General features: G+C 34.4%; 1 protein-coding gene across 1 annotated transcript in view; it reads right to left on the bottom strand.

The window, feature by feature from the left end:
- The window catches only part of TBCA (tubulin folding cofactor A), a 77522-nt gene that overhangs the window by 797 nt on the left and 51701 nt on the right, over positions 1-25024 (bottom strand). Inside the window, exons 2-3 of the mRNA XM_086698271.1 lie at positions 15223-15328; positions 1598-1684 (exon numbers count right to left, since the gene is read on the bottom strand). Of these exons, the coding sequence (XP_086554397.1) occupies positions 1598-1684; positions 15223-15328 (193 nt within the window). The remainder of the gene's footprint in view (positions 1-1597; positions 1685-15222; positions 15329-25024) is intronic.

Below are 25024 nucleotides of genomic sequence, written 5' to 3'. Positions count from 1 at the left end.
CTGAACTGTCTGCTTATTAATGAGTATTATATGTTGTATTACAAGGAAACAAAGTACTAACATCTTTTATTTTTTGACTGAGTGAATCTTTTCTTGATACTTTATACATAAAGCTCTTGCTAATATTATTATGCTAAGAGATAAGTGAAATAATATCATTTAAGTCATTTTGCATGTTTGATTTGTACTTAAATTAAGTAAAGCTATGGTTAGTTATTCATGTCAGGTCAATATAAGTTGGGAGCTGTACAAATAGTTATAGAGCAGAGGGAACAGGTATGTGTGTTTATTTAATATGAAAATTTAAAGCAAAAGGAGTAAGAATTTGCTTAACTCAGACTGCAGGTAAGAATTTCTTAAACCTCCACATGACACCTAAACATGTCTTTATTCTCTGTTGGTAAATATAAGCTCTTTGAGGGTAGAAATATTGTTGGATACATCCATATACACAAATATATCATCCAAAGACAGTGTAATTTTTTCAAGCAATTTATATTACTTTTTTAGCTGCTATATTCATGAGAGAAAAAAAAACATTTAAATTGTCAGAAAATACAAATGGTGCTTCTGTCTCAAGGAGTATTTTAATATAGTAATTATTTTCTGCTTTCATCTATCTTTTATTTTAAAACCACCGCTTTACTTTTGTCTGTTAAGGAGAATTACCCTGCCTTTAAAAAGTTCCTATAGATAAATATGGAGTTCTGTGTCAAAATTAAAGTAAAATGTAAACACCTCTCTTTTTGTTTTTTCTTGCAGATTTAGTCCTAATATTATTTGGGTAGGAAAACAAATGTCATTCTTTTTCAAAGAATACATATGATCATCTCTCACCATACTTTTGTTATGTAAGGGACAATTATAAATCAGGAGAAAGCTATGTAAATAGGTGATATTAGCTCAAGAAATAGAAACGTAAAATGAGATTAGTAAAGGAAATGTTAGAATTCATCAAATTGTCATCAAACAGCAATAACAACTGTCTTGAATACAGTATTATTCAGTTATCTTTATTAAGAAAGAAATAAGAGGACTTTTAATTATTCTTAGAATCCTTTATAAAATGATTCTGCCACTGTATCACAAAGCATTTACACTATCAAGTACGATAACAGTGTTATCCAAGGACTGCCTATATTACAAGGCTTTTTTTCCCTCTCAAATGGATTTAGGTTTGACTCTAAAAGAATTCTAGATCTTTTTAAAAATTCATTTGAAACATTTGGATCTTTCAAAATTTTAAATAGTCTACTTATCACTAAAAATGTGCCAAAAAAGACCTTTATGTATGAAAACTAAATAATTCAAGATATTGCTGGACAATGTTAGTGCCATGAATATCTACCATGGTAACTCAAATATATTTAATTAACTAAGTTTAAACAGAATAAACATGTTAGATATAGTACTTCCACTGGAGGCATAATTTAAAACACAATTTAATCTCTATCAACTTTTTAAAAATATACTGGTATACAGGACAAGTGAACAAAATAGTCCCTAACTAGTTGACAGTGTTGAATACTAAGATTTGGCCTTCCATGCACTGGACTGAAAGAATTTTTAAACAGAATACAGAGAATTTTTTACTTACTAATAACTGCAGAAGATCACTATATGCAGCTTCCAACCTGCGCTGGCAATCTGGGATCATCATCCGGGACTCTTGAAGGATCTCTGCCTATAATGAAAATCTCTGTGAGACACGCAGAGATGGGAGAACTTATGTGTTTTGTTTCTGCCTCTGTAAATATCTAAAATCATTGAGAGGAATCAGGAAAAAATTACAGGTATGTTAAACAGTTCGATACTTTAAATTGTGATTATAAGAAATCAGAAAGAATGACTATCATACTGTAAAATATTCAGAGTACAAGTTTTTGATCATTTGGTAATCACCTTCTCATACTAAGTGAAAATTAGCTGGAAAAGCTTTTCATAGAGCATTTATTTAAAAAGGCCATTTAAAATAAACTATTTTTCCTGCTGTCACAAAGCACCTTTATCCAAAATGGGATCAGCTGGTTATATAAATATCTCCTGCATCTTCCGAGTAATAAAGAAAAACACTGTTCAGATAATATCACATGGAGATAATTACTGCATGAAAAAAGTTATTGAGTTATTGATCACATCGTGTGCACACTGCAGGAGGTTCTCACTGAAAGACAGAGGTAAAGAAAAATGAAAAGCAAAGACCAGCAGGTTCATATTTTTGATGCTTATCATGCATAAAAAGTTATTACTTATCCTTGTGCTTCATTTTAGGAGAGAGATTATTCTCCCCATGCAGTTTGAGCCAAATTACCAACCTGGCACCCCTCTGAATCTGAACTTCTGCCTATTCCTCTTGAAGACAGACATAACAGAATTAAACACAAGAATATTTATTCTCGTGGATATTTCTGGACTTAAAATATAGCATTCAAAGCTGGACTGTAAAATATTGAATCATAAAAGAAAAAAATCAAATCATTCACTGAGAAACCAATCAACAGGAAGGTAAATAAATAAGCGTCAGATGTTGGCCCTCAAATAGGTCTGTTTCCTAAGGTGGTAGGAAGCTTTATCTCCTTAAACTATTCTCAGAAAGAAACAGATCATTTAAACATTTATTTCCAAAAAGTAGTGTTTGGACAAATACCTTTGGTTAAATGGGTACAAATCCTGAACTTTTCCTAATAAGCTTTCTTACCTAGCTCATCTAAAATAAAAAGGAAAGACATAACTTAATGGTAATCATATTATATTTTAACACAAACTTAAATAACTCCCAGTACCTTCTTCCTTTTCCCCAATGGTTTTGTTATAGCTCTCACACTATAAACAAAAATCAGAATCATAATACACAAGGATGCTCTCTGTCCATATCTATTTTTTCAGGTGAAAACCTACTGTTGAACTTGTAATTCTTTTGCTAACGAGACACTGCTGAAAACTTCAGACAGAGGATCATGACTTTACTTCACTGCTCATCATACTATACCCTGAAATGTAATCACTGCCTTTAAACTATCTTATGTATCTGGTTAATTTGAATACATGTGAAAAATCAGTGACAGGCACATTTCATTGGATACATGATTCGTATTTCTTCCTTATGGACCTGCTTTGAAAATAGCTTATATTAATTAAACAAGATGAAATGAATATAAACAGGTCAAAAACACAGTAAGTAGAAATGTTTTTACTTGTAAAAAATTTTTTTGAAAACTTTAGTATAGTATTGTCAATGAAATAAGCTTCAAGCAATGCAGCCCTCAAAAAATTTTTTATTATTCTATGCATTATTACAGAGCAAGAATCCTCAATTAATCTATCAAAACAGAACTCTGATGTAACTAGAGCCAAAGATCAGACTCTCCCATATACCAGCCCCAATTCATTTAAATAAGCTTAATGTATGTCTATAGGATGCCAGGGACGAGGGATATAAAAATGAAAAGAGAAGGTCTCTGTTCTCCATTCCAGTAGAGGAGCATGAACATGAAAATAAACACTTGACACAGCTTCAAGAAGACCATGCCACTGGGAGCCAAAGGCATACAGTACACTGATGACTATGATGTGGAATCCATAAACCACATCTTTATCAAGGCCATAAATCATGTACTTTACCTTGTAACAATGAATTACAACTGTCAGGAATAATTTTAAAAGACCATATATAAGGTGTGATTATATAGTAAAGACACCCCTCAAAATACCTGAACTAAACTAAATGAGTATTATCTTTCAAAATGTTCCCTTAGGAAGGGGTCACTCAAATGAATAGTACCTCTGTTTAAAATATCTGAATAAACTCTCAGTTTTTTCTAATGCTGACTAGGACAAGACTGAGGCTAAGTCAGGATCTTGGCACAGATTGGGAGGAAGGGGAGGTAGGTAAGGAGTCTTAGGGAACACAACAGGATGTGGTCGTACTTATGTCTTACTGTTTTTAAAACAAGTTGTGATTTTGGGGTATCATAATGGAAGTTAGTCAGGTAAAATGGAAGTCTGGGGAGGCTTAGCAACTCCCAGATTATAATAATGAATATATTACTAAACTAAAGTTGAATCAATTTCCTTTATAATCAAATGTAGATAAGTTGGAGAGGGAAAGGAAAAGCCGTAATTGGCAGATTTTCATTTTTTCAGAAAGAAGAGTTCCATGAAAGAATCTGGCCAATGTCAAGTTCTTTTGCTATTGCTCAACTGACATAAGATTTCTAGCTTCTTTAATGATCCATTCACCCAGGGCTGGCTATACCTAATCTATAGGCACTCTAAATTTTGGTATACTGGCTGTCTCTGGAACCAATGGTAACTACATCAGTTTGCCAAACTGGGCTTTAGGGCAGTTCAGAGATGACTGTAACAATGGTTAAGTCTCCTTTTACATGGAGGTAAAATGGTAACGTGCTAATAAACATGTTAAGAAATCCATCTGACTTTTATAAGAGACAGAAAGAGAAAAGTGTAACTACGTAAGGTGATGCATATGTTAAGGACCTTGGTTATGGTGGATATTTTACAATGTATAAATTTATCAAATCATCAAACTGCACACCTTAAATATATACAATTTTAAACTGTCCACTATACCGCAATATAGACAGGGGAGAAAGACATAAAGATGGCCTCCAATGATCCTGCTCTTGTGCAGTCGCCTCCCACACTACATTTGGGCTGGGCCTGTGACCAAAGGAATATGGCAGAAATGGTATTCTGGAACCTAAGACCAGCTTCCACGTGGGCTTCTTGAAAAGCTTATTTTTAGGAAATCCTTCTCTCAGGACCCAGTTGTCATGCTGTAAGAAGTGAAGGAAGGAAGGGAGGGAGGGAGGAAGGAGGAAGGAAGGATTTTGACTTGTGTTTTGTGGTTACTGATGAATGACTAAGGATATGCAATGAATTCCATGAATAAAAAATAATCTGGGCCTGGGGTGCCTGGGTGGCTCAGTTAAGTGTCCAACTCTTGATTTTGGCTCAAGTCATGATCTCATGATTCGTGAGTTCATTCTCAAGTCAGGCTTTGTGCTGACAGTGTGGAGCCTGCTTGGCATTTTCTCTCTCTCCCTCTCTCTCTGCCCTTACCCTGCTTGCACTCTCTCTCTCAAAATAAATAAATAAACATAAAAAATAATAACAATCTTGGCCTTAATCCCTAAGGTGTCAGTGATTACTTTAAAAATAAATGGTCTAAATCCACCAGCTCAAAGACAGAGATTCAGAGACTGGGCCAACTCAACTATATACTGCCCACAAGAAACTCACTTCAAACAAAATCAAACAGAGTTTCAAAATAAAAGGATGGAAAAGAATGTTATCAGGCAAACATTAAAAAGACAGAAAAAGCAGGAGTGGCGATATTAATACTGCTTCAGAGCAAAAAAATAAATATTAGAGACAAAGAGGGATGTTACATAATAATAAAATGATCAACAAGAAAAAAAATACCTAAATGTGTATGTACTAACAACAGAGCTTCAAAATACATAACACAAAAATTGATAAAGCTAAAAGGAGAGAGACAAATCCAACACATATACCCAGGGATTTTAACACCTCACTCTTAGCAATTGGTAGAAGTACTAAAACAAAAAAATCAGCAAAGATATAAAAAAAAACACAACACCATCAACGAACAAGATCTAACTGACATTTATAAAACACTCTATCAAAGAAAGAAAAATACTTTTCAAGCACCCATGAAACATTCATCATAGTATACCATAACCGGGGTCAAACAACAACAAAACAAACAAAAATCTCAACAAATTTAAATTAAAAGAACTGAAATAACACATAGTGCATGTATGACTATAATGAAATAAAATTAAAAACCAATAATAAACATAAGCAGGGAAATCTTTAAACCACTTAGAAATTAAACAACATACTTGTAAATAACCAAAGAGTCAATAAGGAAGTCTCAAAAGAAACAGAGAAATACACAGATAAATGATAATGAAAATATAACCTATCAAATGTTGTAGGATTAAGTTATAGCAATGCCAAGAGGGAAATTTATAGCAGTAAATGCTTATGTTAGGAAAAAGGAAAGATCTCAATTTAAAAATCTAAGTTCTTACTTCAGGAACCTACAAAAAGAAGCACAAAATAAACCCTAAACAAGAAGAGGGAAATAATAAAAATAAGATCAGAAATCAAAGAAATTAGAAATAAAAAAAACCAACAGAGACAATCTAGGAAACAAACAGCTGAGTTTTTAAAAAACTGGTAAATCTCCAGTAAAACTGACAAACATAAAGTGAGAAGGCACAAATCACTAATATCAGTAACAAAACAGATCATATCTCTACATATCTTGCAACCATTAAAGGGAAAAAATTTCACAAACAATTTTATAATCCTGTTCATAATGATCATGAATTCAACAACTTAGGATAAATGAACCAATCCCTTGAAAACTACAGACCACCAAAACTGAAATGATAACCTGAATATTTCTACAATCATGAAAGGAATTGAATTTTAATTTTTTTTTTACATTTATTTATTTTTGATAGAGACAGAGCACAAGTGGGGGAGGGGCAGAAAGAGAAGGAGGCACACAATCCAAAGCAGGCTCCAGGCTCCGAGCTGTCAGCACAGAGCCCGACGCGGGGCCCAAACTCACAAACTGCGAGATAATGACCTGAGCCGAACTCAGACGCTTAACTGACTGAGCCACCCAGGCATCCCAGGAATTGAATTTTAATAAAAAAGAAATAGAACTCTTCAAACCTAGATAGTTCCACTGGGCGATTTTATCAAATATTTAAAGAAGAATTAACACTAACTTTACACAAATACTTTAAGAAAAGAGAAGAGGGAATATTTTCCAGCCAATTTTACAAGATGAGAATTAACTTGATACCAGAAACAGACAAAAGCAGTATAAAAAAAGCAAACTGCAGACCATAAACTTCGATACAAAAATCCTCAACGAAGCATTAGCAAACAGAATCCACCAATATATGAAAACAATTATACACCACAATCAAGTGAATAAGCAGGTATACAAGGCTGGTTCAACATTTAAAAATCAATCCATGTAATCCACAATATCAATAGGCCAAAGAAGAAAATTCATATGGTTTTATCACGATACAGAAAAAGCCTTTGACAAAACCCAACACCCGTTCATGATAAAAATGCTCAGCAAAGTAGGAATACAGAACTTCCTCAACTTGAAAAACACTATTTACAAAAAACGTACAGCTAACATTACACTTATGGCAAAAGACTGAATGCTATCTCCCTAAGATTAGAAACAAATGGAGATGTCCATTCTGACCACTCTCATTCAACACAATACTGTAAGTCTTAGCCAGAGCAATCAGGTAAGAAAAAGAAGTAAGACATACAGATTGAAAAGAAATAAAACTGTCTCTACTTACAAATGACATGATTGTGTCTGTAGAAAACCAGAAGGAATACACAAAAAAATCTTAGAAACTAGATAGCTCAGTAATGTCACAGGTTACAAGATCAATACACAAAAAACTGAATGTACTTCCATATTGGATAACAAAATACTATATGTGGAAACCAAAACTAAAAACAATACTATTTATATTTTCAAAGAAAATGAAATACTCAGGTAGAAATCTAACAAAACTTCCAGGATCTATATGTTGAAAATTATGAAATGCTGATGAAAGAAGTAAGACCTAAATAAACTGTAAGACTTCTCATGTTCACTGACTGGAAGACCTGACATAGTAAGGATGTCAATTCTCTCCAAACTGACATACAGGTTTAATGCAATCCTATCAAAACTTAGCAAGGTGTTCTATAGACCTAGACAAATTTACAATTTTTATGGAAAGGCACAGGAAGTAGAAAAGCTAAAACAAACCAAAAAAAAAAAAAAAAAAAAAAAAAGAGGAGGAGGAGGAGAAAGTGAGAGGATTCACTCTTCCACAATTAAAGCTTACTCTATAGCTACAGTAACCAAGACAGGGTGGTATTTGTAAACGAATAGGTTAATGGATAAACCACAGGTTAATGGATCAAAAGAGAATCCCAAAACAGACCCACACAGATATGTCCAATGGCTTTTTGACAAAGGTACAAAAGCAATTCAATGAGGGAAGGATAACATTCAACAAATACTGCTGGAGCAACTGGGCACCTATAGGCAAAAAGATGAACCTCAAACTAAACCTCACCCCTTATATAAAAATTAACTCAAAACTGATCAAACCTTTTTTTATTTAAAAAAATTTTTAAAAAATGTTTCTTTATTTTTGAGACAGAGAGAGACAGCATGAACGGGGGAGGGTCAGAAAGAGAGGGAGACACAGAATCCGAAACAGGCTCCAGGCTCTGAGCTGTCAGCACAGTGCCTGACGCGGGGCTCGAACCCACAAACCGTGAGATCATGACCTGAGCTGATGTCGGACGCTTAACCGACTGAGCCACCCAGGCGCCCAAAACTGATCACACCTTAAAGGATAGACATAAAACCACAAAACTTTTAGACAAAAAATAGAAAATCTTTGGGACTTAGGACTAAACAAAGAGGCCTTAGACTTGAGACCAAAAATATAATTCACAAAAGAAAGCATTAGCCATAAATTAGATGTTCTCAAAATTAAAAACTGTTGCTCAGTGAAAGACCTTGTTAACAGGCTAAAAAGACAAATTACAGACTAAGAAAATATTTCCAAGCCACATATCCATCAAAGGGCATTTACCTAGAATATACAAAGAACTCTCAAAACTTAAAAGTAGAAAAAGCGTCTAATTAAAAAGTGAGAAGAACAGACATTTCACTAAAGAGAATATATAGACACAAATAAGCAAAAGATATTCAACATTATACTTGTTAGTAAATCGAAACTAAAAGCACAATTAGATATCATTACACATCTATCATGTAGGTGACAGCTATATGCTAAAATAAAAAAGCGATAATACCAAATGCTGGTGAGGATATGGAAAAATCAAATCATTCACACATCCCTGGTGGGAATGTAATATAGTACAGCCACTTTGGAAGAGTTCGGCAGTTTTCTTAAAAAAAAAAAAAAATGTACTAATACAACAGAGCAATTTCTTGGGTATTTATCCCAGAAAAATGAAAATTTATGTTCATGCAAAAACTGTCTACAAATGTTCATAGCAGCCTTTTTCATAACAGCCCAGAGCTGGCAACAGTCCAAATGTCCTTCAGTGGTTACACCTATGATACCATGGAATGCCTGGAATACTGCTCAGCAATAATAAGAAACAAAGTTGATAGATTCTATGACTTTAGTGGACCTCAAGGAATTATTTTCCTCAAGGAAAAAGCCAATTTCAAAAGATTACATACTGTATGATCCTTCAAACAGTATTAATTACTTAGGATTTAGGGGTGCAGGTCAGGGACTACAAAGAAGTAGCACAGACAGTCTTGTGATGGAATAGTTTTCCATCTTGATTGTGGTTGTAGTTATACATTCCACATGTGACAGAATTGTATCGTACTATATACAAACACACACACACATACACAAATGAATACATGTGTAACAGGTGAAATATAAATAAGGTCTGTGGTGTGTTTCATGGTCTGGATATTATAATTATATAAGATACCATTACTAACAATGCAGCAGCAAAAGTGAAGGGTATATGCGACTTCCCTGAACATTTATTGCAACTTCCTGTGAATCTATAACAAAACACAAAACAAGTGTACAGAGTATCATTTATAAACTTGAGTATAGGTAACAAGAGGCAATAAAATTTTCTTGCATCAGTGGAAGCTATTTTAAATATTTTTGTTATTGGTAAAAGAAATATGGTGTTTCTTGCAGAATCAATCTTGTGAAAGACACTTCATCAAATTCCTCTTTTCGACTGAAGCTTCCTATTATTTTCCACATATTTGAAGAAAAAAATTCTCCATTTTAGGAAAAAGAAACATCCAAATATGAATGTTTAACTCATGTTTCAAGTAAATCACAAAACAATGTGTGTGCATCTTTCTCAAAAAGACACATTTACAACTCTGCAATTATATGTAATAACTATAAATCCTTGTTGGAAAAATTGTACCAGTTTGGTTTTTTTAATATTACTTCTGGAAAATAAGAGGAGTCATGCCTCGGGTGAAATAACAGGGATACTTGTTTGATTACCACTGCTAATCATTTCTGCTCCAAGATAGGTTTAAAAAAAAAACAAAAGACCAGAATACCTTCACTATTTGAGGGCAAAATCCTCTGCATCCATCCCTAATTTAGATGAGGCGAGTAGAGAAGAAGAAGGATATGGTGAGCAGAGGACCAAAATCAATTTGGGCAATATCTGAAGGTTGCGTTACACTGTTCAGCCAGAAAAGATGAATTCTTTGACTGACTGGTATTTTGGCCTCTTAGCATCTGTCTTCTGCCTAGTTACTTATTTTACAAAAACCAAAATTAGGCCTAGTCCAGGGAAGTCCAATTTGGACAACCAATTACAGGTAAGAAGTTTGGTAGGGACTGACATTATAAATGTGTGTTATTAAGATAGTTCCGGTTCAGAAGATCCAGGATAGCCAGAGCAAAATGGATCCAAATGACAAAAGAGCCAAAGTAGTGAGAAGTGGCTAAGGAGAGTATTTAGCTCAGAACTACGGTGAGACGAGTAGAGAACCCACAAAACACAGCACTTGGCTTCCTTGATATTTTCTACAAGGGGCACAGCAGATGTAAAGAAACTATTACCGACATTAAAGTCGTAGGCAAACAGGAATAAAGCAGTGCTTCTGGCAATGCAACTCCCACTGCATATAAAAAACCCATGAATCTCTGACCACCATATAGCTAAACTAGGGAAAGGAAATTGAGAAAAGCATGTAGCTTGAGTTAAAGACAAGTTTCATCAAACAAATAAAATTGCAGTTGACAACTGTATACACTGCAGGTTGATAATCGCAGTAAACAGAAAGACTTACTGTTCTGTAATTAGATATGGGATGGTATTTTTGAATGTAAGTGTGAAGCGGACTAGGAACCTAAGAAATCATGTTATAAACCATGACTGCTGTGACAAAGTAGATAATTTTGACATGGCTGAATGTAGACAGGATTTTTAAGCAAAAAATTTCCCCTTTTTATAAATGCATATGTAGTCAATGCTAATGTAGTAAGAGGCTAATACTTTTATTTTTTTTTTTTTTTAATTTTTTTTTCAACATTTATTTATTTTTGGGACAGAGAGAGACAGAGCATGAACAGGGGAGGGGCAGAGAGAGAGGGAGACACAGAATCGGAAACAGGCTCCAGGCTCTGAGCCATCAGCCCAGAGCCTGACGCGGGGCTCGAACTCCCGGACCGCGAGATCGTGACCTGGCTGAAGTCGGACGCTTAACCGACTGCGCCACCCAGGCGCCCCAAGGCTAATACTTTTAAATAACAATTAGAACACAGGATTCAATGAAGAGTTAATCCTTACCTATAAAGCAGTAACTTTAATGAAAGATGATCAATATATACATAGTAAAACAAATTCTGTGATAATCTGTGACATTTGTAGAATTTTATTTAGAATTTTATTTTATTTATATTTATTCTTCACTTCAGTAACTTACAACTCCTATCCTAGTTATACAGCTATGTTTTAATATGTTACTGGTGATTAAAAGAATAGGGCAAAGAAAAAACTAAGTGAGGTCAATACCTACACAACTGGAAAAATAAGCCTTATTTCAAGAGAAGAAGGACGTGAATGAAATGAAGTTATATACTATATCATACTATTTCTTATTAGATGTTGGAAAACGATACAGGGCATTAAAGTGAGAGAGGTACAAGAGTGATACAAATATTTACAGAAGTACATACTTCAAAAGCATTTAACCATCATAATTTTAAGAATCAAAAAGTTATATTCCACATATAAATCCTTATGAAGAGCAGTTATATCCTAAAGGTCAGTATATTGGGGGACATATTACATCTATAAATCTGTTTACAAATCCTCCCTTAATTTCTGAGTATCTTATACAAAAATGTCCTCTGCTTTACCACACACAGAGGAAGGCAGGCTCTCCCAGAAGCTCAAAAATTAAAAAGGTTTTCTTCCTGGATGTTTTAAATGACACTGTGTTCCTTTTGCACCACAGATAGCAACTGCCTGCAGAAAAATCCATTTTAAGTGATTTAACACTGCTGAATTAAGTCTGGGTTGAGTGTTCGCTATTATAATTTGTAACATAATTTATATGATAAAAGCCACTGTGATTGCACTGTGTTCTAATTTTAAAAAGAAGTCTTAAGATACAATCTGCATAAGGTTGTTTATATTCTTTTTTTAAAAATTTATTTATTTTGAGAGAAAGAGAGCAGGGTAGGGGCAGAGAGAGAGAGAGGTTGGGGGGGGGGGCGGCGAGGAGAGAAAGAATGCCAAGCGGGCTCTGCCCTGTTAGCAAAGAGGCCAATACAGGACTGGAACTTACAAACTGCAAGATCATGACCTGAGCCAAAATCAAGAGTCCGATGCTTAACCAACTGAGCCATCCAGGCGCCCCTATACTCTCCTTTTTCTTAGTGTCATCTGGATTTTATTCTATGTACACTGCACAATGGATTTTAAGTAAAGGAGAAAAAGATCTGATGTACCATTTTGAAGTTTATTTATTTTGAGAGAAAGAATGCAAGCTGGGGAGGGGCAGAAAAAGAATCCCAAGTAGGCTCTACACTCAGTGCAGAGCCCAACATGGTTCTTGACTTCACAGCCTGAGCTGATACCACGAGTCGAATGCTTAACTGACTGAGCCACTCAGGCGCTCCTGATGTACTATTTTAAAGAGATCAATCTGGCTGCTGTGGTGGGAGGGAATGGAGGTGTCAAAGAGACAAAGATGTATGCCAACTAGGAGGCTTTTGCAATAGCGTGCGCAAAAGATGATAGTGAACACGATTAGGGGTGGTGGCAGAAGGCAAAGAAATGGAGTAAGAAACAGGACTTGCTTATATTAGCTGTGATTATTAGAGAGAGAGAAGCACCAGGAAGAAACCCACTAAATTTTTGGCTTTAGGTACTGGGATGACTGGAGGTATCATTTACTGAAAGGGGATAACAAGAGAAGGAACGGCTTTTTGTTTGGGGAAGGTGGGTTAGTTTAAGCGAAGACCAAGATTTTATTGATTTATTTTTATTTATTTTATTTTATTTTATTTTATTTTATTTTATTTTATTTATTTTATTTTATTTTATTTTATTTTATTTTATTTTATTTTATTTTAGAGAGAGAGCAAGTGAGCAGGGGAGAAGGGTGGGGGGGGGAGAGAGAGAGGGAGGGGAGAGAGAGAGAGAGAGAGAGACTGAGACTATAGCAGGCTCCACACTCAGTGCAGAGCCCAACATGAGGCTTGCTTCCATGACCCTGGGATCATGGCCTGAGACAAAATGAAGAGCTGCATGCTCAACCAACTCAGCCACCCAGGTACCCCAGACTTTTATTTTGGACACCCAAGAGAATATCAAGTAGGTGATTAGTTGAATATATGTATCTCTGGAATGGTCAAGGCTAGAGATATAAATTGGGAGATACTGGCACTAGTCCCTCCCAAGTAAGCAGGAACTCTGGTTTTTTGTTTGTTTTGCTGCTCTTTTAAAGGCCATACCTAAAAGAATGCCTGGAACAGTATTTGGCAAGTAGCAGGGGATTCAATAAATATCTGTTGAGTAAATAAATGAGTAGACATAAAAACGATACTTAAAAGTTATAGAATGGTATGAGCTTACCCAGAGATTGTAGACAGAACTCTTAAAGGTTAAAATACACACACACGCACACACACAGGGGAGTGCAGGGTGGGGGAAGACAGCACAGGGGGAGGAGGAGGGTTTCAGCAAAGGAGACTGAAGAATAAGGATAGAGAAACAGGAGGAAAACAGGAGGCTATCCTATTAAAGATGCTAATATAAAAGAACGCTTCAAGGAGAGTGCTTGCTTACCTGTGTCAAATGCTGTTGAGGTGATGTAAGATGAGGACAAAGACATGAAAACAGTATCACTGATGGTTCTGACAAGGGTTAGGGAATATAATCCATTCTAATAGGAAGGAAGGTAGTACAGGTACAGATGCAGATAGGTTGAAAGATTTTGTCATGGGAAAAAGAGAAAGTCCCCAATAGCTTCTATTTTCTCAGGATTTACGAAACAAGTGTCAACTATGCTATGATGCTATGATGGATTTGCAGTGATGTGGATGGAGCTTGAGTGTTTCATCGTAAGTGAAATAAGTCAGTCAGAGAAAGATAAATACCACATGATTTCACTTATATGTGGAATTTAACAAAACAGATGGACAGATGGGAAGGGGGAAAAAAGAGAGTGGGAAACAAACCACAAGAGACTCTTAAGAATAGAGATCAAACTGAGGTGTGATGGAGGGAGGTGGGTGGGGGGAAGGGCTAAATGGGTGATGGGCATTAAGGAGGTCACTTGTTGGGATGAGCACTGGGTGTTTTATGTAAGTGATGAATCACTAAATTCTACTCCTGAAATCATCATTACAGAGTATGTTAACTAACTTGAATTTAAATAAAAATTTGAAAAAAAATGCTATGATGAGAATAAATAAGCTGTTATGGGACAACAGAGGAGGAGCACCTATCTCCATCTTTAGGTAGAGTGTAGGGGATGTTTAAAGGATAAACACGAATTTATAAGGAGAAGGTAGGTAGGAGAAGTGGGAAGAACATCTCACACATATGCAGTATGTCTGTGGCAAAGGAAAAGAGCGTGATCAGGAAATGAGAAGGTCCAGGGAGGGAATGGCAAGAGATAAGGGTGGATAGGCAGGCACTCAAATCAAGAAGAACCTTGTATGCAGTACTAAGGAAACTGAAATTTGTCATGGGGAAAATGAGGAGAAGCCACTAAAAAGGGTAACATATATATTTATTTTGGTGGTCTTCAAGTCAAAATATTTACAAAAATATTTGTAAATTTAAATATACAAGTATATTTAATATAAGATTAGGTCATATATATATGTATGCATGTGTGTATGTGTGTGTGTGTGTATTAAGGTTTATTTATTTATTTTTGAGACAGAGAGAGAGAGAGAGAGAGAGCAAGAAAGAGAGAGAATCCCAAGCAGGCTCTGCACTGGAAGTGCACAGCCCGATGAAGGACTCGAAGCCACAAACTATGAGATCATGACCTGAGCCTGAGCTGAAACTAAGAGTCTGATGCTTAGTTGACTGAGCCACCCAGGTACCCCAAAGATTCAGTTTTACCTGCTTTTTAATGGCATAATTTTCACCATCTTCAGCTTTCATTTTTTCAATCTTTTCTTCTTGTTGTTTTGCTTCCTTTTCATACATCATTTTTTCTTTGACCAGTCTATAAATAAATCAGAAATGTTTCCAAGAATTAACTTTCTCTCTAGCAAACAGATCACAGGAAACAAAGAAACTATGTAAATATAAAACATGCTTAAAATAGCAAAGTATGTGTACTAGATGGGGAGGAGGAGAGGAAGGAAAGAAAAATACTTTAGCCATATATGTAATACGTCTGATCCTCAGGCCCATGATACTCTATACCTCTCTAAAGCAGGTGCAAACTTCAAAACATAAAACTCTTAAATTTTTAATTAAAAACATATTTCACTATAATAATTGTATTTACAATGTAAAAACACACTCAAAATTATTGTTACTAGTATTTCTGTCTAGCTTTATTATTAATATATGTTTTCCAAACTTTTATACACGTACTTGAAACAACATAATGGAAAAAGCTCAGATTACTGGGAAAAAATCAGTATATTGCATTCCAAATCCAAAACAAAGAAAGACAACAATAAACTTATTTAACAATCGTTTACTGTGCATTTGATCTTATCCCTGACATTCCTTGTGTGAGGGACTGGGGTAGATCGTTTAGACACGGTTCTCTTATAGACAAATAGTGGAAACACATATTTACTTACTAAAGCAAGAAAAGGTATTGATCTTTATCAATAAATCAGGAGATTTTCAACAATAAATTGGAATAGAGAAATACAAAGTTCCACTGATTATTCCTCAGATAACCAAAATGCAATTAACCATAATAGCTCAATCTCTTGTAATCCTGATTAATAAAAGTTTTAATATAAAACAAAAATGTAGTTCAAGAAAACAGTAATATTCTGATATACACAACATCTAAAGTAGAATAAAAAGCTTTCACAGACCATACATATTAAAAGCAGCTTTCTCCATCTGGTTTGCTTACTTATTTCTACATATATGTTGATGGGATGGAATTTAAAAATCATTATTAGAACATGGCTCTTGTTTAATCATTTGCAATGAAAATTTTTAAGTGTATTTCAAAATATTTAATTTTCATATTCTAATAGGTCTTAATATAAGTTCAGAAATCTAAAAAAAAATATTTTGTCCTTTTAAATCAGATTTTAAATTTGGATTTACATCACCACATAAACTACAAATTAAATATTAAAACACTAAAAATGGTCCAGTTTGGAATTTTGAGGTGTGTAAGCAAGGTTCATCTGGTCTTTCATGATCTCGTGTTCATGATAGAACAAAAAGAAAATATAAAATGATAACAATATTTACAGTAGAGTATTATATGACCTTCATACCCTTGTTCTGAAGTACTTCAAAGTGAAAAAACTAAGGTACAAAATAGATACAAAATACAAAATTTTATGTTACAATGAATATTAACAAACAACAGACGATACTCAAGAAACAAATAATAAAGGACACTTGGGAAAGTACTATTTGTGGTTACCTGAGGAGTAAAGCACTAATGATTTGGGGTAGGCGAAGTCAGATGAGAGCTAAATTTTTTTTGGGGGGGGGGCTTTTACCTTTGAGTTTATTCTTCACTTGATTTTCAAAACATTCCTATAGGTGAATATTAATACAAACGCAATAGTAAGTAGTGAGCTACCATTATTATAGTCCTTCACTCATTCACTAGTGCATATAAAATGCCAACAGTCAGTGGTATTCACTGGCCTCATTTAGAGATCTGACACTGAATATCACCCTTAGGCTAACGTTCATCATCCTCCTATGCTTCTCCATCGTGTAATGGTGCCATCTTTCCTGATTTGGATCAAAGTTCACCAGTTTTTTCAATTTTGAATAATTTTAAAGTTTGCTAGCTATTCCTTTACCACTATTTTCTAAGTTTTCTGGAATAAAGCAAAATTCAATTAGAAAGACACCTAAATACATTTAATAGTTTCAATTCTCTAAACATGGCTCTTTTGCAAGTTTTGCAAAAACTTGTACTAGTTAAAATAACAAGTACAAATATAAAGTCATAATTTGTTATACTTAACAGCATAATTAACTGAAAATATTTTCCATTATTGTTACAAACCCATACTCACAGAGAAACAGCAATTTCAAAATCTGGTCACTTTCAGTAGTTAGACAAATAAATAAATGACAGGAAACTACAAAAAGAAGTAACAGCAATAGAAAAGGATGGACATAAGGAGAAACTTTAAGAAATGAAAATCAGGGGCGCCTGGGTGGCGCAGTCGGTTAAGCGTCCGACTTCAGCCAGGTCACGATCTCGCGGTCCGTGAGTTCGAGCCCCGCGTCGGGCTCTGGGCTGATGGCTCAGAGCCTGGAGCCTGTTTCCGATTCTGTGTCTCCCTCTCTCTCTGCCCCTCCCCCGTTCATGCTCTGTCTCTCTCTGTCCCAAAAATAAATAAAAAACGTTTAAAAAAAAAAAATGAAAATCATTAGGATAGTGATAATCAACTAATAACTTAAACTATTTAATTATCTAAATATGACAATAACATGATCTTATTAAAAAAATTTTTTTTCAACGTTTTTATTTATTTTTGGGACAGAGAGAGACAGAGCATGAACGGGGGAGGGGCAGAGAGAGAGGGAGACACAGAATCCGAAACAGGCTCCAGGCTCTGAGCCATGAGCCCAGAGCCTGACACGGGGCTCGAACTCACGGACTGCGAGATCGTGACCTGGCTGAAGTCGGACGCTTAACCGACTGCGCCACCCAGGCGCCCCAATAACATGATCTTAAATACGTAGTCCAGTGTTTTCCAAACTACTCCATGGTATGTGAATGGTCAAATAAGCTTTAAAAACAGTTTGCCAAATTTTACAGATTTAGGATATGTATTTGCATGTTAAAAGGTCCTAAGAAGTCTTGCAGTAAGGAAATCAGTTTAACTTTGTTCAACTGCAAGCTTACTTGGGGCAAAAAAAAAAAAAAAAAAAAAAAAAGACTTTTTCCCCACTCAGCATTCTCCAAAACAGCTGTTCCTCAACACAAGTTTTGAGAAGTACATTGTAGATACCTGTAAACTACACAAATCTGTATACGACACATTTAAACATACTGTTCATAAAATTCTAAGTAGAATAAAAGTTTTGGGTAAATCAAGAATTAAGAGAACTTGAAATTAAAGTTTTAGCTTAATTTGTCTTCATTTTACAGTTTTTCTTACTGTAAATAAGATTTTCATAGTTATAACCAAACTTGTACTAAGGGCCATCTAATAACTAACAGTCCAATACCTACTAAGGATACAGATAATCAGCCAGTACAATTAACAGTGGTAATAAACTATAATAAATTGGTATTTAGAAAAACGTTACGGATATTTTCAAACAAAAAATCTAGAGAAAATAGCATAACAAATCCCATGTATTCTTCACTGAGCTTTCACAATTAATATTCTGACAGTCTTGTTTCATGTATCTCCTGCCACTTATTTACATATTTACTTATTATTATTTTCAGATATTTTATCTGATTTGATTTTTGAGGTTAAAGCCTGTGACTTCTACCCCAACTCCTTCACCTTACACCAATCATATACAAAAATTAATTCAAAATGGATCAAAGATCTAAAAGGCTAAAATTATGTAACTTTTAGAAAAAAACATCAGGGATAAATCTTTTTTTTTAGGGGTAAACCTTGATAACCTTGTGACTTTCTGGATATAACACCAAAACCACAAGAAACAGAAAAAAAAAATTGGCTTTTGTCAAAATCAAAAACTTTTGTGCTCTGAAGAACACTATTAGTTAAGTGAGAAAGACAAGAGAATAGTAGAAAGTATGTGGAAATAATATATTGGGTAAATTTGTATCCAGAATATATAAGAACTCTTACAATTCAATAATAAAAAGACAAATAACCCAATGAAAAAAATCAGTAAAGGGAATCTGCATAGTATACAAATGCCCAATAAACACATGAAAAGATGATCAACATCATTAGTCTTCAGGGAAATGTACATCAAAATTACAGTAAGATATCACTTCATATTCATTAAGATGATTATAATTAAAAAGGAAGAAAAAAAAGTCAGATAATAACAAGTGTTGCTGACAAGGCATGTGGAAAAATTGAAACGGTCAAATCCTATTGGTAGGAATGCAAATTGGTGCAGCTGCTTTGGAAGTTTGGCCATTCCTCAAAAAGTTAAACACAGAGTTACCATATGTATCAGTAATTCCATTCCTAAGTGTCTACCCAAGAGAAAAGAAAACATATGTCCACATAAAAACTTGTACATGAATGTTCACTGTAGCATTATGCATAACAGGCAAAATGTGAAAACAACTCAAGAGTCTATCAAATGATGAATGGACAAATAAAATATGATATACCCATACACTGGAATAACATTTAACAATAAAAAGAAATGGAGTACTGATTTATGCTGTAACACGGATGAACCTTGAAAACATGCTAAGTCAAAGTAGCCAGACAGAAAAGCCCACATATTTATACGATTCTATTTATAAGATATATCTGGAATAGGCAAGTCTGTGGAGACAGATTAGTAGTTGACTAGGACTAGAAAGGATGAGGGAAGAACTGGGAGTCTAATTTAATTGCTAAAGGGTCAGGGGTTTATTTTTTCAGGTGATGAAATGTTCTAAAAATAACTGTGGGGACAGTTGTACAACTCTATGAACATACTAAAACCAAATAAACAGTATACTTTACATGGATGATTTGTATGTGTAAATTATATCTCAATAAAGCTGTTTACAAAAAGAAAAGAAAAAAGAACTTGCTAGGATCACAAAATCCTCTACAAGTATGTATTCACTGGATACATTCAAGCTTAGAATTGTGACAGTTGAACATGTGAACATCCAGTATAGAAATGTAAGTCAAATAACTATTGACTTATAGTTTAAAACTGCTTTAACAGTTTTCAGTATTGAGATAAAACATCCTCTGAGATCAAAGATTTCAAAATAAAATCATTAATGGGTATCACTACAGAAACTTCTGTAGGAGCTCCTTTTAAACAGTTAAAGAAACTTGCTGGGACAGAGATGGCAAGTTAGTTGCCAGTCTGCTCAAATCACTCCTAAAGATGCTTTTGATTCACAATGTTAAAAAGAATTAAAAAAACAAAAACAGATTTGTTGCCATATTAAACAACTAAGAGACATAATTTAACTTACATATAAGTCTGGATTTCTCTTGAATGTTTTTCATCAGGGAACATTGGGGCTGCTTTCCCTATATTGGATGGGAGCTAAGCAGTGGCTACTGGTTTTTTTTACATGAGACATATGCTTTTCACTTTGCCCCAGTTCACACAACTTCCTGTTTCCCATTCAGGTCTAACACCTGGTCCCTATAAGCAAATTAGTTTGTCATCTTTGCTGGAGTAACTTACATATCATCAATGCATCAATGTGATATCAATAGCAATAGTGCTATTACTATTTTTATTATTTTTATAGCATCATGATTATTATTCAGAATATCAAGGATACTGATAGTATCCTAACCTAGGTTACTAAACTCTCCTAAATGAAAGTAGCTGACATGGAATGGACTAACAGAAAGAGGCATATTCAATTAACATCCTGTAATTCAAAGTCTCAGAACAAGGGTTGGCAAACTATGGCCAATGAGCCAAATTTGGCCTGCCACTTGTTTTAGTATTGTCTGAGGGCTATGAATGATTTTTAAAGGTTTAAAAAATATTTGTAATATTAAATTTCGTATTTTAAATGGTTAAAAAATTATTTTGCAACATGTAAAAATGTAAAAACCATATGGAATTCAAATTTCAGTGTCCATCCACACTCATTCATCTATGTATCTCCTGTGACTGACTACTTTCATGCAATGACAGCGGAGATGAGTAGTTGTGATAGAACTGTATGGCCCACATAGCCTAAAATATATACTATCTGTTCCTTTACAAAAAAGGGTTGCTGACTTAGAAGACCGCTACTTAATTCCATCCAACCTTTAACTATCTTAGCGTTTACCACACAACACTGAAGCCAGTTTGTTAGCTAGGTCTTATGTTCCTGGAAGATGGGATTAAGAGAAATTCTTGACCTGTACACATAGTAAGCACTCAATGTTTGTTAAATGAATAAAAAGCTGAATATACAAATCTCACTATTGCCTTTTAACGTTTTCAACTTAAAGAGATATACAAAACAATCCTAAAGCTAACAAAAGTGATTCACAAAACTTGAGAAATAAGAAAAATATGATTTTTGAGAAAGTATGCAATAAAAGAGATGGATTCCATGCCTAGGCCCACAGATGATTTTGGTTGGTAATCCAAGTCATCCTATTCCATTGTGCTTGTTACAGAAAATAGCGCAACAACCCCAGCAAAATGGAAGAGACTCTTAATTCCATACTACATTTGACAAGTAAAGGTGCTGAATATTTGCATGGCTATTGGCATATCAAAACAAAAAAAAAAGTAAAGTTTTTGTTTAAAAAGCCCTATTTTGTACCGCCTTACACCTGTCAGAATGGCTAACATTAACAACTCAGGCAACAACAGATGTTGGCGAAGATGCAGAGAAAAAGGATCTCTTTTGCATTGTTGGTGGGAATGCAAGCTGGTGCAGCCACTCTGGAAAACAGTATGGAGGTTCCTCAAAAAACTAAAAATAGAACTACCCTACGACCCAGCAATTGCACTACTAGGCATTCATCCACGGGATACAGGTGTGCTGTTTTGAAGGGACACATGCACCCCCATGTTTATAGCAGCACTATCAACAATAGCCAAAGTATGGAAAGAGCCCAAATGTCCACTGATGGATGAATGCATAAAGAAAATGTGGTATATATATACATACATACGTACATACAATGGAGTATTACTCGGCAGTCAAAAAGAATGACACCTTGCCATTTGCAACTATGTAGATGGAACTGGAGGGTATTATGCTAAGTGAAATTAGTCAGTCAGAGAAAGACAAAAATCATATGACTTCACTCATGTGAGGACTTTAAGAGACAAAACAGATGAACATAAGGGAAGGAAAACAAAAATAATATAAAAACAGGGAGGGGGACAAAACAGAAGAGACTCATAAGTATGGAGAACAAACTGAGGGTTACAGGAGGGGTTGTGGAAGGGGGGATGGACTAAATGGGTAAGGGGCACTAAGGAATCTAGTCCTGAAATCAATGTTGCAGTATATGCTAACTTGGATGTAAATTTTTAAAAATAAAAAAAATTAAAAAAAAAAAAAAGCCCTATTTCGTGAAAAGGCTCAGGAAGCAAGTTATTGAACAGCAAATGTATTGCCCTGGAAAAAGAAAAAAAAAATCACAGAAACCTAGTAATGCTCACATATAAAATTACAGTGAATAAAGTGTCAGGGGGCAAGATGCAGCAGGAGAAGTTGAAAAGGTTCCACTCCCAGACAGTATAAATCAATGTATCAATGAAAAGTCACATGACATGATACAGCATATCTAAGTTTAATTAACTTCACTAGATAGTATCAAATTGCTTTCCAAAGTAGTTGTATCAATTGATACCCACATTGCACTGTATGAAATATCCTAGTGCTCCTTGGCATCCTGATCAACAACTGGAATTGTCAGAATTATTAAGTTTCTGACAATAAGAAGAATGTGAAATGGTATTATATCATAGTTTGAAATATTAACTTTCCTGATAGTTTATAAGGCGATCTATGTTTATTAAAATAATAGACACTGGATAAGTATTTGCTAAATCACTGAGTGAATATCTTCTGACTCTATTCCCTTCCTTTGGGGGAAGGCTAAGATTTAGTAAGAAAGCTTAACTCAAGTATATATTCACAGTTTTTAAATTTGTTACTAAAATATTTTTCTGTAAATAATTATACGGTCTTATACAGAAATACATGAAAAATTATAAAAAATTAAAAAAACATTCATAGTCTCATTGCTTAAATAACTATTGATCCAAAATGCACACAATTCCAAAATCCAAAAATGTTTTTAAAAAAGGAAATTTAAAAATTAAGCTTGGCACAAATTGATTTGGCAGCAAAATATAACCTCAACTGACATGAAATTATAAACTTTATGTATCCTACTTAATGTGAATAGTCCCATGTTTCACTGCAGAAATATTAACATGTTTGATTATAGAGTACTTCTTCAGATGTTATGAAAACCTGTTACTGTTCAAAAATCTAAAAAAATTTGGAATGCAGAAATACATATGGGCCCAAGTGTTTCATATAAGGGATTATGGAACTGTATTAACATTAAAAAATATATTTATTTTGAGAAAGAGTGCACACAAACAGGGGAAGGGCAGAGAGAAAGAGATAGACAAGCAGGCTCGTTGTCCGCACAGAGCCCAATGTGGGGCTCAAACCCAGAACCATGGAATCATGACCTGAGCAGAAACCAAGAGCTGGACACTTAACAAACAAACTAAGCCACCTAGGTGCCCCTATGTTAACATTTTTAATACTTCCCATAGTCCTTTTCTTTCAAACACATATGTGTAAAAATTCATATGTGCGTGTATATAAATAATTGGAAAAATGTATCATTGTCTTTCTTTTTTACTGAAGTACAGTTGACACACATGGTTACATTATTTTCAGGTATACAACATTAATGATTCAACAAGTTTCTACCTCATGCTATGCTCAGTGTATCATTTTCAATATTACTAAACATTTTTTTAAAAATGTAGCTGTTAGTAGCTACAAACCATTTCATAGTACCAGTAGGAGAGCTTAATAAAGTATTATTTTATTGGATACTTAGGCCATTCCCATATTATAAATAATACTGTAATGAACATCCCTACTCATAATTCTATAGTATGTATTGTATTTTACTGCGTAGTATTTAAAATATATAGTGCCTGATAAGAAATTAGACCAAGTCCTTTTCCAATAAATGATAAGTGATCATTTACTAATGAATAGTTCCTTTTTTACTGGTGTGATAAGCCACCTTTGCCATTCATTATTAGTAATAATAAACAAAATACAAATGTTATATCAATCTATCCTATTTTAGCCTTGATGTTATTTCCTTTTAGTCAGAGAAAATAGTATGCCAGATTTCACTGTTTAACTTTCAATAAACATATCAAACTTTAAAGAGATAAAAAGTTAACGAGAAAAATATGGAAAATGGCACATTCAGGAAAAAGAAGATAAATCTGATAATCAATAGGAATTGTAGATAGTACAGAAAAAAAGCAGGATAAGATTAAAAAATTTTTTTTCACATTTATTTATTTTTGAGAGACAGAGCGAGAGACAGCATGAGTTGGAGAGGGGCGCAGAGAGAGAGGAGGGACACCAAATCTGAAGCAGGCTCCAGGCTCTGAGCTGTCAGCAGAGAGCCTGACGTGGGGCTCGAATTCACGGACCGTGAGATCATGACCTGAGCCGAAGTTGGTTGCTTAACTGACTGAGCCACCCAGGAGCCCCCAGAAATTATTTTTTAAATAAAAATTTCCAGAGCTGGAAAAAAACAATAACCTTAAAGACAAGTGCCAACTAGAATCAATGAAAAAAAACCACATCTTATATACACTGCTGAAAGTTTCCAGAGATCCAAGAAAAAGAAAACTTTTAAAGAGAAAAAATAAGATTGACATATTTCACATTAATAATACCAGGTACCAGAAGACAATGGACCAATCTCTTCAAGTTCTCAGAGACAATGATTTGTAAATTGGATTTATAACTGTAATAATAAGGGAAAAATTCACTGACTCATTTAGCAATTATTTACTGAGGGTTTCCTATGTGTCAGGCATGATT

Source organism: Puma concolor, chromosome A1 (genome assembly GCF_028749965.1).
Source record: "Puma concolor isolate L17-30 chromosome A1, mPumCon1.1.hap2, whole genome shotgun sequence".
Taxonomy (NCBI): Eukaryota; Metazoa; Chordata; class Mammalia; order Carnivora; family Felidae; genus Puma; species Puma concolor.
Note: the sequence above shows the minus strand (reverse complement) of the source record. Positions and strands in the feature narration are given on the sequence as shown.